The sequence below is a fragment of the Heterocephalus glaber genome, unplaced genomic scaffold, assembly GCF_053883595.1.
Source record: "Heterocephalus glaber isolate CG9 unplaced genomic scaffold, H.glaber_assembly_v1.0 deba00001553, whole genome shotgun sequence".
NCBI lineage: Eukaryota > Metazoa > Chordata > Mammalia > Rodentia > Bathyergidae > Heterocephalus > Heterocephalus glaber.
In genome coordinates, this window is record NW_028258344.1 from 13,379,811 (window position 1) to 13,399,434 (window position 19,624).

Sequence of the window (19,624 nt, forward strand, 5' to 3'; positions counted from 1 at the left end):
CCCCTGAATATATGTTTATGTATTTTCACTCATTCATTTATTGATTCAATCAATTATTTTTATCCTTATGGACTCATAGATATTTGTTTTATATTTTCCTCAGTAACTAAATGGTCTCTTATTCATTTTTTGCTCAAATTGTTCCAGTTTTGGCTATTGATATCTTTAACTGGCTCCTTTATCCCTTTGACATACCCACCATTTTGTATGTGTATGTGTATTTGAACCCACTAACTTTTTGGCATTATAAGATGTTCTAACTTATCTTGTATATTTCCTTCCTCAAATTATTGAGTCCTAGACTCCAGAATTTCTCTGACAGCTCTGATTTTTTCATTAGCAAATGATATTGCAGACCAAGTTTTTGTGGTAAGAATGTTTGTTTCTTCTGAGTATCATTGCTGCTAAGCCTTTGCAGCTGTTAAATCATGGAGATATGAGTGTATGTAGTAACTAATATCTGCCAATTTCTATAAATATTTTTATATGTAACCGCTGTATGTGTGGAAAGCTAAAGAAGAGTTTATCTTGATGTCTCCAGCTCCAATATACATGGATTATTCTAGCCTTCTCCCCTGGTAGTCTTTAATTCCTACTCCAAGAGTGAGAAGCTATCTGCCATTTATTTATTTCATTATTTAATTTCAGAATACGTGAATGGTGTTTCAGAATTATTGACTTGTATGCCCATGAGAAACATTACCAAAGTGCAGTTCTTGCTTGCAATTCCCTTGAGTTTGGTCTTTCAGGTTCCAATCACTTTCAGAATTATTTAGGTCAGCACTTGATTCTCTATCCACTTCATTGAGATTGCTCATGTATCTTTATAATGCATTTGAATTCTTTTTGTGTGTGCATGTGGTGTTTTTGCCTTCCATCCTGGGATTCCCCAGTCTGCTAATTAATCTTTTTTTATTCATTAAGGTTCACACAATGGGATAAAGCTCTATGGGTTTCAACACATGTGTAATTCCTTGGACTCTATTATACAGAGTAATTTCACTGCCCTAAAATAGTCCTTGTGCTTTTCATATTAACCCTTCCCCCTACTCCCATACTTCTGGAAAAGTGTACTTTTATTTTTTAAAACTTTGATTGGGATTGAACTTCTACAGAAATTACCATAAAAGTCAAAGCTTAGGAAATAGAATGCTTCCTTCTTGTGGAAGTTGTTTTAAGCAAATTAAGCATTTAATGTTTCATAAAGTCATATTCCTTAAAGTCCAAGGATTGTGGATGTTTATTTTTATCATATTAATATTTGTGTGAACAAAAAAAGTAAAATAGTTCAAATTGGAGAAAAAGATCATTGAAATGGGGAAAATAATGACTGAGTTTGAAAGGTCGAAAAAGTGAACTAGCAGGTCATACTGATTTTTGTATTTTTAACTTTCAAAAATATTTGAAAAGATTTTCTTTTATACAACTGAATAAATTTCAAATTGTTACTTATTTTGTTCAAAAGGAGACCCACCTTTCCCCTCTCCTTTTTTTCACTTTTTCTTCTCTTGTCTTTTCTTTCTTATTTTCTCCTACAAAAGTATTTTCTCTATGAGTTCTTATAATAGACTTTGAAAATGCAGAGAAGAAAATAGTTACCCATGCCCTCGAGGACCTTTCATGTTATTTTTGAGGCAGGAAAATATGAAGGAGCAATGGAATACAGTAATTGTTCTATTGATACATCAAGAACATAAAGGAATAGAGGAATAAGCTTGCCTTGTAGGGTCAGGGAAGGCTTCCAGTTGAGCTGACACCTGAAATTTGGAGGAGGTTAATGTTTGAGAGAGACAGGAAATGTAGTGTAAAATATCCTGTTAGCTTACAGTTCAAGTTACCCATTAATTGCAGCTAGAGAGATGGAGGTAGAATGGAAATGGTATTATGGTTCATGAGGCTAACAAGCATGGCTCATGAAGGGCCTTGGGTCAGATTTTATTTTAGGAATAATGAGAGAGCCACTGAAAGATTATCAGCAAAGCAATGATTACATCGTACAGCTTGATAACCAGTGGGGAAAATTAGAGAGTGTACAAAACTTGGTCTTAAAATATTTCAAAGGTGGCTATTACTACAGTTAAAATAGGAGATGATAAAGGTCTACAAAGGTCTTTTGGTCAACAACAGAAGGGAAGGAGCAGCAACAAATATTGAGAAATATTTTAACAAATATATGGAATTGAAGTTGGGTGCAGTGATATGGATTGGTAGTCCCAGCTAGTCAGGAGGCTGAGGCAAAAGGATCTCTTCAGCTTGGGAATTTGTGACAAAAAACAAACAACCCTCAAAGACATGAAAAGAGGAAGGAAAGAACAAAGTAGCACTGAAGGATAAAATCCAGTGTTTCCTAAACCCTACTGATCTTCATTCTCATTAAAGAAAATTTAAACTTTGATGGGAAAGAAGCACATTTTGTGTAATTTTATGGATATTTGAAGGTAATATTTATGATATTTTCAAGAATGAGTGCTAGCATTTCCTTAAAATGTTAATTCAAGAGGAACATAGTTTAGACTTTTCTTCTTATTAAAATTCTAAATGTTATTAGAAGGAGAATGTTAAAAGTCAGTTTAGAATCCTGTGGCTCATGTGTATGACATGAAAATGAATTTCAACTTAAAGCTCTTCCCTGTCATGGAGAAATTCTTTTCATGGTTTTTGAACATGCAATTTGTAGACACTGAACTCTTCAACCATATTGGTGATTATGATATCAGTCTAGAGTTTAATGTAAAATATTTTGCTTTCTGGCAGGATGAATCCTTAAAGCAACTCCAGGTTGTGCATCAGCCATGGCTCTTGCCCAGTGACACAGAAAGCGAAGGAGTGGAAGCAGAACAAGATAAACGTGAGTAGTTACTGCTATTTATTGACAAATTGCTTTTATCCAAAGGAAATTCATAATAAAAGTATTTACTTTTCGTAACACTAAAAATCTTCTGAAAAAAAGCCAGACCTATTGGGAAGAACACTTAAAGATAAGCTATGCTTTCAGTCTGTAAATCTTGATTCAGTGATGAATAGATTGTTGCATAAAAATCCATAAACTAACTTCTTGAAAAGAAATAATTTTATTTTTCTGAATTAAACCAACATAGAATGTTGGTCAGAAATACCAGAGATGGGCCGGGGATTTAGCTCAGTGCTTTCACTGCCTGCTGCTCGAGCGCAAGGACGCGAGTCCGATCCCCGGTACCAAACAAAACAAAACAAAACAAAACAAAAAAAGCACACACACACACACAAACACAGCAGGAGAAATACCAGAGAATTATATTAGGGACAACTTTCAATTATTTCAGGGCCAGGGATTTAGCTCAGTGGTTCCACCACCTGCCTCGCAAGTGCAAGGTCCTGAGTTCAATCCCCAATACAAAAAAAAAAAAAAAAAAAATTAAATAAATAAATAAATAAATAAAATTTCAAAGTATGTGAGGGTCAGGTGATTATTATAAATGAAAATATCTTTATTGGTTAAAAGAGCAAATTTATGCATATAGAAACTGTTCCACAAATTAATATTATTACAGAACTTAAGGTAAATAGAATATATTGCTCTTGCTTAACTGGATAATAATTATAAAAAACCATAAATCATGTCCTGATCTCCAGAAAATTTGTGACATTGTCACACACAAGGGTTCTGCAATCCAGTTCAGAGATTTGTGTCTGGAGTATATAGAAATAGCGTGGAATTTTAAAATAACAGCATATCAAAACATTTTACCAGTAATACAATATTGAAAGAATTTTGTATGATAACCTACTTTCATCATAACTGGTGTGATTAATTAATAGCTCTTGCAAGCCACAACCACTAGAGATGCTTACTATGCTATACAGGTAGCATCATGGGATTCTGTATTATCGAATGGCCAATAAATTACTTTTCCAGGTAAAAAGACATTTTACAGTATCATAATCCCACTTCCATAGCCACATGATCATGTGGCTAGAAGTAGCACAGGTTAGAGAGGAGTATAATGATCAGGGTACCTAGAGTAGGGGCAAATACAATGTCACCCAGGGGCATATTCAGAAATGCAGTGAAAAACATGTTGACACTTTATAGATCCTATGGGCGGGGCACCTTCCATGGAAAACAAACATTTGGAAAACTCTTAAAGAATAATGTTCTTTAAAAAGTAGCAAAAGTTTTTTTTGTTATTTTTTTTATAAAATGGAGTACTACTCAGCCATAAAGAATGAGAAATCAGGGCCAGGGATTTAGCTCAGTGGTTCCGCCGCCTGCCTTATGAGTGCAAGGACCCAAGTTCAATTCCCAGTATCAAAAAAAAAAAAGAATGAGAAATTAGAGACATAGCTAAATGGATGCACACTGAGGCAATACTCTTAAGTGAAATAAATAGGACACACATGTGTAAATACTGAATAGTTTCTCTGGTGTGGGAAACTGAAAGTGTAAATAAGGACTGAAAGGTATAATAGATAATGTGAAATAGGAAGAAAAGGGGCAAAGGGGAAGGGAAAGTAGGAGGGGTAAGGGAAAGGAAAGAAGGGAAAGGAATTAATATGAGAAAGTGGAAAAAATGTAAACAAAGTCTTTGAACATAGGGAGGGGTGGAGGGGTTGAAGGGAGGGCAAGGGAATGGGGGAAAAAAGAAGAACCAAGAGAGATTACAAATTGCAAATTCCCAGTGATGAATGTCATTATCTTATATACCTAAAGTTTACCAATAAAATTAATTTTTAGAAAGTAGTAAAAGAAGAGAATACTTTGGAAGACCTTTAAGCAAGAAATCTTAAGTAAAATTGTCTAGGAACAAGCAGCGTGTATACAAAGAAGAGAGCCTCCAAATCTGAAACAATGGGGCTCAGAACTTTTATGGAAAAAAAATGCAAGCACAAGCATACTCTTCCCCCTTCTCCACCTTCCCATATATTTAAATATCACATAAGTTATTTATTCTAGAATTTGTGTTCAATACCAAATTCTTTTAAGGATTTCATAATTTCTTTATTTAAAAAACCCCAGCAATTGTGTGTATGTAATGTCTAAACACAACATATATAATTTGTGCAGTTTTACTCTGACTGTTAGACCCAACAGACAGGCACCCAAAATTGGCATAATTAGGTAAAATGTAGTTGCATGTATGTTTTGTCTTATAATGGATTGAAACAAGTATGAGAAAAGAATCAATCAGAATGCTGTGTAGTATCTGATTCCAAGTTCACACTCAAATTTCCTTTCCTAAAACCCATCAGTATCAAGACTAAAACACATAGCTTAATAATGTAAAGGAGATAAAAATCTCCAGATTTTCTTCAGTACTTGACATCTGATGCATACTATCTTTTACATATACCTTCAGGAGATTTTGAAAATAAATTGTAATTTTCTCCTCTTCTACTACAGTGCAAATTATTTGAGAGGAGTCCCCCTGTCTCCTTTGCATACAATAAGCCCTCAATAAGTATCAGAAGAGTGAATAAATGAAGGAGCAAATGAATGTGTGAATGAATGGATTCTTTTAGTTCTTTCCAATTTATTTAATGGGACAGTAAGAAATGTAAAACCAGTAATAATTGTGACTATGCATAATTGTTGTAAGATATTTGTAGTTTTATTATAATTTTAATATCAGATTCATAGTTTTATTCATAGATTTTACTGAATGGTCTATCAATTATTCTAAAGAAGGTCATTCCTGAATTCTTGTAACCATAGACCTAGAACCAAAAATATTTCATCTCAGTAATGCTGTACTGGGAAGTGACCCTTGACAATGGTAAATTGTTTGAAATAAAATCAGGGTTGAGATAATTAGGTGGTAATAGGATCCATCTGGAAATGGAATGCTAGTTAGCATTGCAGGCAGGCTTATAGCACAGACTCATACCACAGAGATGCAAATATTTTTCAAGAGTGGCTTCCAACATCCAGGTGCTGGGATATGTGCAAGTTGGAGCCACTGAAGCATTGGCGTCTCTACTCATACTTGCATTCCATACATGTGGTTTGTGGAACAGCTGGCAAGATAGATGTAGATTATCTACTTCTGTTTTCTCAGTGAAAGGAAATAACTGACATAAATCCATGTGAGCCAAGCATCTGATTAGAGTTTACTAGAAATTTATGAGTGGGAAAGAGGAAAGTTCATCATTTCAACAGTAACACCTGTTTCTTGACGCAGCTTTCTATAAATAATTCCTAGTAATATTATGCAATTCTGCAATTTCTCTTGAGACAAAATAATCATGGCAGAAAATTTCCAAATAATATCAGAATCTTTGCATCGGTACATATTTCTTATTCAATCATTTAAAGATTTAGCTCACATAAATTTTATAAATGAGCACCTTTTAAGAAAAGATATTATGAACAATTAAATAAGAAGCTTTATAAATTTTTATTATAAACAAGATAAGCAGAATCTTTTTTAGCAAAACATATATTGGTACATTTTAGATATACATAATGATAACATTCATCATAGGGAATTTGTACCAGTACATGATATATTTTGCTGCTGCTTTTTTCCCCACCCCCATGTACAAAAGCTATGTTTCCATTATTTTCTTTGATTTTTTTCTCTTTTTTATGAACCTTTGATTAAGTAGTTTTTTTTTCTTTACTATGCTTTTAGAAGAAAAATATAAATTTTAAGTACAAACACACTGAATTTTTTTTCAAAAAAAAATTATTTCAAATAATTTTTTCAAATTATAGTCTGAAGTTGCTAAATAAATCTATCTACAGATTTGTGTACCTGCTAGGTTATTCCATATTCTTGGGGAGAACTTTGAGCTTATTGAGTCAGAATTTCTGTGTATGAAACTTGGATTTCTGCATTTTAATAATTCCTTATGTGATTTTTGCCTATGCTGAAGACTAATGAAAGGAAAATTTTAATGAATCAGAAAGTTATGTTTTTAGCCTTTAAAATTTTTTTTATTAATTGTATTGGTACATTTAAGGTATACAATATAATGACATTCATCATTGGAAATTTGCACCTTTACATAATCCATCTTGGCTCTTATTTTTTCCCCCTTCCCCTGCCCTCCCTTCAACCCCTCCACCCTCCCTATCTACAAAGACTTTGTTTCCATTTTTTTCTTTTTCTCATATTAATTCCATTCTCTTCTTTCTTTCTCCCTACCCCTCCCATTTCTGCTCACAGGCCTCTTTCTTCTAACATAAATTAAGTTTGGGTATAAAATATAGGGCTAAAGAAGAAAGAAAACTCAAACATGAAGGAAGAAATGTGGAGGAAAATTGGACAGATTCTACAGACTGTGGGTTCAATGCTTACAAAATTAAGTCACTAAACATTTACAGTCAGTCCAGCCAGCATCCTCTAAGTACATTTTATATTTTAAAAAATATGAATAACCAAGGTAAAAGCAAACTACAGAACAATGACAACAACAAAACAAAACAAAACAAAATAAAAACAATATAAGACAAAACAAAGCAGGTGCTTAAAGAAAAAATAGTCAGAATGATACCTAGAAGCTAATGATGATAGCCAGAAAGCAATAAAGAGTATAAAGAGATAGAAAATTTAACCTACAACTTAAGATGGATATATAAATGCATATATATCTCATATTACATATACATATTATATGCACATATATAGCTTACAATATTCATATATGTATACATACATATTACAGATACATATTTATGTATATTCCAAATTCCAGAAGAAGAGAAAATATAGAAAGACAGGCAGTGATGAAAGATACAGTGATTGAGATGTTCCCAGAATTAATAAAATGTTTTGATTTTCAAAATGGGAAACATAGTAAACACTACTTATTTTAATAATCACATTGTAAAAAATATAGCACATAACTAAGAGAGAAAATCCTGAAAACAACCAAAAGGAGTATTTAAGATGTATATGAAAATAATAAATTTGAATTCAGTGTTCTCATCATTTGAGACTGCATATCTCCAATAGTCTGTGGGAAAAATCCTATGTCCAAAAGAATATCAAGTATGAAAGTTTGCTCATCAGAGACCTTTACTGAAAAGACTACTCTAAGATATATTTCAATAAGAAAAATATTGATTTTCTAAGGATGTTCAAGTATGAAAGGAAGAAAGATGTGTAAAAAAATTGGTAAACATCTTGGCAACCTTTAAAAATTACTAAGATGAAAAATTTTTTCATTAAAAAACAATAAGGGAAGATACCCAGCAAGGGACTAGCTGGGTCCAATGGGACCTCTAGCCCTAGTTCTTTGAGGTATCTCCATACTGACTTCCACAGTGGTTGCACCAATCTGCACTCCCACCAACAATGGAGAAGGGTTCCTTTTTCCCCAAAGAATTAAAAGAATCATACCACAGAGATATATGTGCACCCATGTTTATAGCGGCACAGTTCGTAATAGCTAAAGCTTGGCAACAGCCCGAGTGCCCATCAACTGGAAACTGGATAAAGATGTGGTTTTTAAAAAATTTTTATAAAACAGTACTCCTCAGCCATAAAGAATGAGAAACTAGAGATATTTATAGCTAAATGGATGCATCTTGAGGCCATACTCTTAAGTGAAATAAATTGGACACACATGTGTAAATACTGAATAGTTTCTCTAGTATGAGAAACTGAAAGTGTAAATAAGTTTTAAAACAATTAAAATGAATAATTGATAATTTGAAATAGGAAGAAAAGGTCCAAAGGTGTAGGGGAAGTGGGAGGGGAAGGGAAAAGGAAAGGAGGGAAAGGAAAAATTGAGGAAAAAAATGGAAACAAAATCTATGTAAATAGAGAAGGGTGGAGGGGTGAAGGGCGCACAGGTAATGGGGAGAAAATAAGAACCAAGATATATCATGTACAGGTACAAGCACCCAATGAAAAATGTAAATGAATTGTATGCCTAAAATGTACCAATAAAAGAATTTAAGAAAAAAAAAATAAGGGAGAAAACAGAAAAAGTGAATCCAAAAAGTTTATTAAATAAAGGAGCCAGTGTATGATATAAACAAGAAGGCAAAAGTATTGCTCAATAGCATATAGTTTATTAAAATAATACAAGTTATGTTTATAGTTATGTGGGTCTTCAATCAAAGTAAAACTCAGTATTTTACAAGTCAACTATATATACAAAAACAGAACATGGGAAAATATATTTCATTAATTTTTTTAAATAAAATAAATTAAAATAAGAATAGATTCTAGTTAAATGAGTATTTATCAGATAATTGTATTAATCTAAAAATTCCAATCTATTAAACTTTTACTGTGTCTTTTAGCTTGATATAGATGAAATGAAAAAGTGTGTTTTAAATGTTAATGACTAAATTTAAATTACAATGAAAATTCTTTGAACCTAAGAAAAGGTAATACTAGACTGCTTCTTAAATTTTGTATTTTTTGAAATATCAGAAATTAATGTTAAAAGCTAAAGTTCGTAAATTTGATCCAGTATCTATGTATGTATATCTGAACATGTTTTGCTCTACATATTTGATTGTTCTTGATAATTTTAAAATGTTAAGATCCATGTTTATTTATCTCTTACAAAAGCATGACATGATATATGTTAATTTTTTAACATGTCTTAGCCGGATTTTTTTAAAAAATCAACTTTTTAGTCTGAAATAATTTAAAATATAAAAAATTGCAAACATAGTGCAGAAAGTTTTCTTGCGTCTTACTTTTCTGTTGCTGAGATAAAATATGCAACATCCAAAGTTAAAAGAAGAAAGGTTTATGTTGCTTATAGTTTGTAGAGGTTTCATTCCATAGCTGGCTGACTCCAAGGCAGGGTGACATGGCAGAGGGACATGGCAGAGGAGAAACAGCTCATGGTAAAGCAGACAAGAAACAAGTGAAATAGCAAACCAGCAATAGACAAGCCACAAGTTACCCAGACAAGCCTCTTTCTGACCTTTATCTCTTATACAGGCTACCCACCCTTAAGGCATGTAGCACTCACATCCTTAATCCCAGTGCCCTTGATCCCAGCATTGCACCATTAATCTATCCCAGTGTCACACACTGTAGATCCAGCCACATCTGAAAAGCCCCATCTATGACTACATAAGGCTATCAGAGGACATCTCAAACCATAACACCTTGTCTGCCTCTCAGTCTCCCTTATGTTAACATCCCTCATTACCATAGTACATGGATAAAACTAAGAAACCAACTTTGCTATTAATAAACATTAGACTTTTAAAAACTTATTATGTATCCTCTGATCTGTTACTGTTTCTTAGTCTTTCCTTGTTTTTCCCTACCTTGACAGTTTTGAGGGACATAGATTGGGGATTTTGTAGCAGGTTTCTCTATTGAAATGTGTGTGATAGTTTTCTCATGATTAGATTGTTCTGGGTTTGAGGTAGAAAGGCCAAGAAGGTAAAGACCCACATGATTAATACTGAAGATACATGCTGTCAGCAATATTTACCACTTGAAATAGTATCAATGGGTTAGTGTTTCTAGTTTCTCTACAGTGAAGTTACTTTTAACCTACCTTTCTATACTCTATCCTCTAGAAGCAAGTAAACCAATTTCATCCTTCATATGAGGAATGTGACATACCACAGTCTCCTGGGTTTTCAATTTTTTGATTAGAAATCCACCACCAACCTTAGGGATTATCATTTGTGTATGATGGGTCACTGTTCTCATGCTTCTTTCAAGATTCTGCCTTGATCTTTGTTTTTCACCATAGTGATATGTAGGTATAAGATGTCTACTTGGAGTTTCTTGGATGTGTAAAATAATGTTTTTATCAAATGAGTAGTTTGGGTTTTTTTTTTTTTTGCTTAAATTCTTTTATTGGTGCATTTTAGGTATACAATACATTTACATTTATCATTGGGTCCTTGTTCCTGTACACAATGTATCTTTGTTCTTATTTTTTCCTCATTATCTGTGCGCCCTTCCCTATTTACATAGACTTCATTTTCATTCTTTTTCTTTTCTCATAATTTTTCCTTTCCATTCTTTCCTTTCCCCATCTCCTCCCATCACCCTTACCCCTTTGGACCTATTCTTATTTCAAAGTACCGATTATTAGTTATTAATCCTTTTAATCCTTATTTACACTCTCTGGCTCTCACACTAGAGAAACTATTTGGTATTCACACATGTGTGTCCTATTTATTTCACTTAAGAGTATGGCCTCAATATGCATCCATTTAACAACAAATGACTCTAGTTTCTCCTTCTTTATGGCTGAGTAGTACTCCATTTTATTAAAAAACTGCATCTTCTTTATCCAGTTTACAGTTGATGGGCATTTGGGCTGTTTCCAAGCTTTAGCTATTACAAACTGTGCCGCTATAAACATGGGTGCACATATATCTCTGTGGTATGATTCTTTTAATTCTTTTGGGAAACTACCCAGCAGGGGAATAGCTGGGTCAAATGGGACCTCCAGCCCTAGTTCTTTGAGATATCTCCACACTGATTTCCACAGTGGTTGCACCAATCTGCACTCCCACCAATAATGGAGAAGGGTTCCTTTCTCTCCACACCCCCACCAGCATTTATTATTGGTTGATTTCTTGATTTCTGGGATGAGGTGGCATCTCAGTGTTGGTTTCATCTGCATCTCTCAAATGACCAGTGATGTTGAACATTTTTTCATATGTTTATTTGCTGCTTTTACTTCTTTGTCTGAGAAATGTCTGTTCATTTCAGGTGCTCATTTTTGAATTGGGTCTTCAAATTTGGGGGGTCTGACTTTTTTCAGTTCTTTATATATTCTAGATAGTAGCCCTTTGTCTGAGTTACAGCTGCTAAAATTTTTTTCCCACATTGTAGGTTGTCTATTAGCTTTATTGGTGGTTTCTCTTGCAGTGCAGAAGATTTTTAATAAGATGAAATCCCAGTTGTTCATTCTTTCTGCTAGTTCCCATGCTATTGAGGTTTTGTTCATAAAGTCTTTTCCTATGTCAATGTCTTGGAGAGTTCTACCTAACTTATCTTCCAGCAAGTTCAGTGTTTCTGTCTTAATATTTAGATCTTTAATCCACTTCGATCTTAGTTTAGTGCCTGCTGATAGATACGGGTCTAGTTTTAATTTTTGGGAGGTTGAAATCCAGTTTTTCCAACACCATTTATTAAATAGGCTGTTTTTTCTTCAATGAGGGTGGTTGGCTACTTTCTCAAAGATGAGGTGGCTGAATATGTCTGAAGTTGTTTCTGCGTCTTCTAATCTATTCCATTGATCCTCAGGTCTTTTTCTTTGCCAGTACCATGCTGTTTTTATCATAGTAGCTTTGTAGTACAGTTTCAAGTTGGGGATTGTGATAACCCCAGCCATGTCTCTGTTCCCTAGAATTGCTGTTGCTATTCTAGGTCTATTCTGGTTCCAAATGAATTTTTGGATTGTTTTCTCCAGTTCTGTGAAATATATTGTTGGAATTTCAATCAGCATTGCATTAAATCTATATAGTAGTTTTGGAAGTATGACCATTTTTGTTATATTAGTAATTCCTACCCAGGAACAAGGGATGTATTTCCATTTTCTTATATACTCCTTGATCTCCTTTTTCAGAGTGCTGTAGTTTTCAGTGTAGAGGTCTTTTGCTTCCTTTGTTAGATTGATTCCTAGATATTTCATTTTTTTGGGATGTTATTGTAAAAGGAATTGTTTCCCTAATTTCTCTCTCTGTGAGTCTGCTATTTGTGTATAAGAAGGCTATTGTTTTTTGAGTGTTGATCTTGTATCCAGCTACTCTACTGAATCTGTCAATTAAGTCTCGAAGTCTTTTGGCAGAGTTTTTTGGGTCTTCTATGTAAAGTATCATATCATCAACAAATAATGACAGTTTAACTTCTTCCTTTCCCATCTTTATTCCTTTTATTTCTTTCCCTTTTCTAATTGCTGTGCCTAACATTTCTAGAACTATACTGAACAGGAGTGGTGATAGTTGGCCTCCTTGTCTTGTTCCTGATTTTGACATAAAAGTTTTCAGTTTTTGACCATTTAGTATGATGTTGGCTGTTGGTTTTTCATAGATAGCCTTAATCAGGTTGAGATAAAGACCTTCTATTCCAATTTTCTGTAGGGTTTTTATCATGAATCAGTGTTGGATTTTGTCAAATGCCTTTTCTGCATCTATTGAGGTGATCATATGGTTTTTGTCCTTGACTCTGTTAATATAGTGTATTACATTTATTGATTTACGTATGTCGAACCATCCTTGCATCCCTGGGATAAATCCAACTTGGTCAGGATGTATGATCTTCTTGATGACCCTCTGTATTCTGTTTGCCAGTATCTTGTTGAGGATTTTTGCATCTATGTTCATTAGGGAGATTGGTCTTTAGTTCTCTTTTTGGGTTGAGTCTTTCCCTGGTTTTGGAATCAAAGTAATACTTTCTTCCAGGGATGAATTTGGAAGCCTTGCTTCCCTTTCAATTTCCTTGATGACTTTAAAGAGTAAAGGGGATAGCTCTTTTTTAAATGTCTTGCAGAATTTACCAGTGAAGCCATCAGGACCTGGGCTTTTCTTTGTTGGTAAATTTTTTATTGCATTTTGAATTTCACTCGTTGTAATTGGGGTGTTTAGAATTTCTATATCTTCTTCATTTAACTTTGGCAATTCATATGTATCTAGGAATCTGTCCATTTCTTCTGTGTTTTCCATTTTCTTAGAGTATAGGTTCTCAAAGCAGGTATTGATGATCCTCTAGATTTCTGCTGGGTCTGTTGTGACTTCCCCTTTTTCATTCTTAATTGCATGGATTTGAGCCTTTTCTTTCCTTTTTTTGATAAGGTTGGCAAAAGGTTTATCGATTTTATTTATTCTTTCAAAAAACCAACTCTTTGATTCATTAATTTTTTGTATTGTTGTCTTAGTCTCCATTGTGTTGATTTCTTCTCTGATCATTATAATTTCCTCTCTTGTGTGAGCTTTGTGTTTGTTATGCTCTTCTTTTTCTAGGAGCTTGAGTTTCTGCATTAGGCTATTTATCTGAGTTCTCTGTTTTCCTAATACGAGTATTCACTGCTATGAATTTCCCACGTAGAACTGCTTTCCATGTGTCCCATAGATTCCTGTATGTTGTACTGGCATTATCATTTACTTGTAGAAACTGTCTAAGTTCTTCTTTAGTTTCCTCTGTGACTCATTGGTTGTTCAGGAGAGTGTTATTCAGTTTCCATATGTTTGTGGGAGTTTTGCAGTTTCTCATGTTATTGATCTCCAATTTTATGGCACTATGGTCTGATAATATACAGGGAGTAATTTCACTTCTTTTCCATTGATTTAGACATGTCCTATGAGCTACCATGTAGTCTATTTTGGAGAATGACCCATGTTCAGCTGAGAAGAATGTGTCTTCTGACTTTGTGTGGTGGAACACTCTGTAAATATCTATTAAGTCCATTTGTTCAATGGCTTGGTTCAGTTCTAGAATTTCATTGTTAATTTTTTTGTCTAGATGACCTGTCTATTTGTGATAGTGGGATATTGAGGTCCACCACTACAATTGTATTAGTGCTTATTTGGTTTTTCATGTCCATTAATATTTTTTTGTATAGTTGGGGGCATTCATATTTGGTGCATGTATATTTAGGATTGTCATCTCTTCCCATTGTATTGTTCCCTTCACAAGGTTGTAGTGACCATCTTTGTCTCTCTTAATTAGTTTTGATTTGAAATCTACTTTGTCTGCAAATAAGTTTGGTACCCCTGCTTTTTTCTGGGTTCCTGTCCATGGAGAGCTGTTTTCCATCCTTGTACTTTTAGTCTATGTATTTCTTTTTGAGTTAGGTGTGTTTCTTGTATACAGCATATTGCTGGATTGTGCTTCTTAATCCAGTCTATCAGTCTACTTCTTTTGATTGGTGAATTGAGGCCATTAACATTGATTGTTATAATTGATAGATATTGACTCATCCTTGTCATGATGTTTTACTATTGTTTGCTCTTATTTCTTTTTCCCCCTTTCCCTTTAGTTTCTTACCTTGCCTGGTGGCTTCCCTCTGTTGAGCCTCATGGAGTTGTGACCTTCATCTTTTTCTAGGATATTGCTTAGAATTGTTTGGATTGCTGGTTTGCTGTTCATGAAATTTCTCAGGTGTTCTTTGTTGTGGAAGTATCTAATTTCCTCATTGATTTTGAAAGATAATTTTGCAGGATACAACAGTCTAGGTTGGAAGTTATTTTCTTTTAGGGCTCAAAATACTTGACTCCAGGCTCTCCTTGAGTTGAGGGTTTGTGTTGAGAAGTCTGCCGTGATTCTGATGGGCTTTCCTTTATAGGTGATTTGTTTCTTTTCTCTAACTGCCTGTAGGATTTTGTTCTTCTGTTGGGTTTCTGGGATCTTGACTATTATATGTCTAGGTGTAGATTATTTTTGATTGTGGCTAGGTGGAGTTCTATATGCCTCACTTATCTGTATGTCCAATTCTCCACCTCTCTGGGAAGGTTTTTACTACTACTTCTGTGAACAATTTTTTTTTAACGTCAATTGTACTTTCTCCTGTTTTTTCATGGACTCCCTTCAGTTTTATGCTATTCTTCTTTGCATCATCTTGCAGCTGCTGAATTGATTTCTCATGGTCCCTTGCTATTTTTAAGAAATCTCTGATTTCTTGTCCTTCACCGCAATCCTATCTTCTATATCTGGTATTCCATCTTCAGATTATCTTAATGTGCTCTGCATGCTTTTAATGGAGTTTTTAATCTCCTGAATATCTGTTTGAATCTGTTTCATGGATTCCATTTCTTTCTCATATTGGGCGATCATGGTTTCCATTTCTTTCTTATGGTGGGCATTCATGGCTTCCAGCATGATTCTGAGCTCATCTTTTTTTGTATCAGTTTCTGTTCTAGAGCCTCTAATCATGTCTTTTTCACTCTGCTCACCATCTCTGTAGTTATCTGTGAGATTATTTCTGCTTTGAATTTTTCTAGAGCCTCATGCATCTGTTTTGTTACTTCCTGTGCTATCAGTTCAGAGTGTCCAGGTGGTTGATTATCAGACTTTTCCACCTCATTTCCCCCAGAATTTGATTTTTGCGGGGTGGAAGTCTGAGTTTGTGACTTGCTTAAATGTCTTCTCATTTTTGTTTTTGGTACTGTCCTTGGTTTAGTTCCTGGGTTGATATTTCGAAGTTGCTGATTGTATCTTTGTTGATGTGTTTAGAATCCTTACGTAATGATTGCTTCTCAGAGCTGTCTTCCAGATATAGCTGGTCTTTAGGTTTTGAGTCTCTAATGGCTCTGAGGTGATCTCATTTTCATTATACCAGGAAGGACCACTGATTAGATCAATCACACCACCTTAGCCCAAGTGATACAATCAGTGACACCATAGCATCAAATACATCATTAGAGAATGACAATTTGTGGTAGTTATTAATCTATCACCTTTAAAAATGAAGGGCCTCCTTCAGCATATGTCTCTGCTGTTACAATAGACAACATGGGCAGCAGAGTGCAGTTATACATCAGTGAGTCTCAGTAAGCTAGTCCCAGACCTGTGAGATTCAGGCAGATGTCTGGCTTCAAGTCCCAAGTTGAGCTCCCTGTCCTCCTGCAGGGTTGCACTCTGCAAGGTTCTATTGTAGGTTTCAGCTGCTTTTCCCCTGAAGAAAGTCCAGGTTCCAATGGGAGCTGATGATTCCTCCAACTTACCAAGCACAGTGGTCTGGTGTGCCTTTATTGCAGAGATTCTCTTCACTTTTCCAATTGGCTTGTTTTCATCATGGAGCCTGAGAGAGGCTCTCTCTCTTTTGTTCACTTCTGCAGCTCAGGACAACAGCTTTTATGTCCCCCTGTGCCTCTGCAGTGTGGAACCAAGTAGCTGCACAGCCAGAAGGCCAGAGGCGGGGATAGAGAGTGTGTTGTTGGAGGCACAAGCTGGGACTGGTGGGCATCTCCAGGGGGGTCCTCCTCACCCTGTCTTGGTTGCAAGCTGGTGGAGCAAGCTGGAGGAAGCAGGTCCAAGTCAGCCTGCAACCACTCAGCCCCACTCGGCCCCACTCGGCCAAGCTGGGGCTGGTGGGCATGCCTGGGGGTATCCTCCTCACCCTGTCTTGGTCGCAAGCCTGTCTTGGTCGCAAGCTGGTGGAGCAAGCCAGAGGAAGCAGGTTCCAGTCAGGCTGCAACTGCTTGGCCCCACTTGGCCCAGCTTGGCCCCGCTCAGCCAAGTTCTCAAATGAGTAATTTTGAACCATTGTTTCTTAAAATGTTCTTTTTTCCCCTTTCTTCTCTTTTTGGGATTCTAAACTATGCATATATGCACATGCCAAGCATGGTGGTACTTTATTGTAATCCCAGAATTTTGGGAGGCTGAGCAAGGAGGATCACAAGTTGGAGTCTTGCCTGGTCAACTTAGACCCTTTCTCAAAACAAAAAGTACTAGGGATGTAGCTCACGGTGCAGGCCTAAGTTTCACTCTCCAGTGCTAGGCGAAGAAAAAAGCTTGGTATGGTGATCCATACCTGTAATCCCATTACTCTGGGATATTGAGCAGGAAGATCTCAATTTTGAGCCCATCCTGGGTAAACACACACACACACACACACACACACACACACGCACACCTGATGGTGTCCCCACAGACTTTCTAACTTACTGTTATTTTTTCTTTATGTGCTTCAGATTGGATAATCTCAATTGATCTATCTTCATTGGCCAACTCAAATATCCTGTTGAGCTCCAATAGACTGAATTTTAAAATTTCAATTCCAAATTTTTTATTTTATTCCTTTATAATTTATATTTTATTGATAATTTCTATTGAGTAAAATATTATTCTAATACTTTAATTTTTGATATGGTTTCCTTTACTTATTTGAAGATATTTTTAATAATTGATTAAAAGATTTTTTTCTGTTAAGTCCCTATCTGGGCCTCCTCAGGTTTATTTTGACTGTTGTATTCCAAGAAGGGCCATGCCTTCTTGTTTGTTGGCATGTCATTTATTACTTGTTGTATTCAGCCTCCCTGAAGTCTCTAATCAGTAGATTAGTGGTCAGCTAATGATCAGACAAGGTGCTACAGCACCCACGAGCCCTCCAGAAGTTTCCCACTTCTGATTACACAGAGTCTTTGGGTTAAATAGAGATGGACTGAGCATTATCAGATCTTTCCTAACAGCCTTACCTATATATTTATGTAGCCTTCTGTGGATATCTCCTTCACTAGATTTACATGCATTTGTTCGTTTTGGTAAGCCTCTTGTTTGGCTCAGCTGGTATTATTATCTTAGGCAGTTGCTATGCAAAACTGTTGCCCTTGATTATTTTTGAGAAATGTCCTAGAGGAAGAGTTTTTTCAGTGAGTGAACTTTAATTTATTTTATTGTTTTGGAAACTGTCTTCTTTTTTTGTCTTTTATTGTATTAGTACATGTGTCTAGTGCATATTATTTACATTCCTTGTGTGAAATTGGTATACGTACATAACATATTGTAATTCTTTTTTTCATCCTCTTTCCCTTCCCTCTCTCCCGCTTTCACCCCCCCCACCTCCTTTTTGGACATGTTTGCAGTACATACTGTTTACATTCCTCGTGTGGAGTTGGCACATGCACATATTCCTTTTTTATTTATTTATTTATTTATTTTTAGAAAAAGTCCTTTAGGTTGGGATTGTCCAGTTATCTTCTGTAGAATAAAAATGAGGAGGGGACATTTGGGAACTCCAAACCCATTCTGTTCCCTCCAGTGGATGCAAGGGTGCTTTGATCATAGTTACTGTCATGGTGAGGATACTTATTTTTAATAGCACTTCAGAGTTGGAGACAAATATACTGATACAGAGCAAGTGAGACCCCACATAATGCAATGTCTTATTGAGATTCCACTGTTTTTCTTGACAACATTTTATGAATTGTTGAATCTTTTTAATTTTCAGAGTTCTGAAAAAACCAATTACTTAGCTCAGTGGTTCTGCAGCCTGCCTGAAGAGTGTAAGGACCTAAGTTCAATCCCTGGTACACACACACACACACACACACACACACACACACAAAATAAAAACCCAATTACTGAGAATTATATGTTTAAAGAAAGATATTTCCATGCCAAGTTATAATTTTCTATTATAATACTGATTGTTGATCATCATTTTGGTTGCAAAAAGTTTTTCCAGTTTCTAGGGGGTCTGTGACTCATTCGTGGGTTATTCTTATGTTAAAATATTTTCCATGTCTGTAGTAAAACTTTGATATTATGAAAGCTTCAATTGATTCCTAAGGCACTTGAAAAAATATTTAAAGGGTAGCATTCAGTAACATATAAAATTTAATCTCACTAAATAACTACTATTAAGTGTAATAGAAAAATCTATCAAGTTGCTCAGCAATACAAGATTACATGTTTCAGACTACCGGCTTTGGTTATTAAAATTGCTTTGTCATGTGCAACAATGGTGAGAAAATTTCATAATAGGCACCAGAAAGGGGTCTATTTAACTTAAACAAGACAACTGAAATGTTATTTTGCAAGGCAGAATTATTTGAACTAGAGTATTGTATGGAGTAGAATGCTAGAAAATTAAAAATAGGAGATACATGGCCCATTTTTTAAAAGAAATCAAAGTTATGAGTAGCACCTGCTTTTAATCCTTTTATTAAACACTTTTTGTTTGTCTTGGAATAGTCTTATATTTGCTGTAGATGTGGCTGAAGTTACAAAATAAAATAACGAAAATAAAATGAAAGTAA

General features: G+C 35.0%; 1 protein-coding gene across 6 annotated transcripts in view; it reads left to right on the forward strand.

Moving 5' to 3' along the window:
* Positions 1–19,624, forward strand: part of CUNH8orf34 (chromosome unknown C8orf34 homolog) — a 423,558-nt gene that overhangs the window by 378,833 nt on the left and 25,101 nt on the right. For all 6 annotated transcript variants that reach the window (XR_002393934.2, XM_087190433.1, XM_087190432.1 and 3 more), the window contains one exon: positions 2,755–2,848. Coding sequence is in view for 5 of the 6 variants with exons in the window: in XM_087190433.1 (XP_087046559.1) it covers positions 2,755–2,848 (94 nt within the window). In the remaining variant the exon portion in view is untranslated. The remainder of the gene's footprint in view (positions 1–2,754; positions 2,849–19,624) is intronic.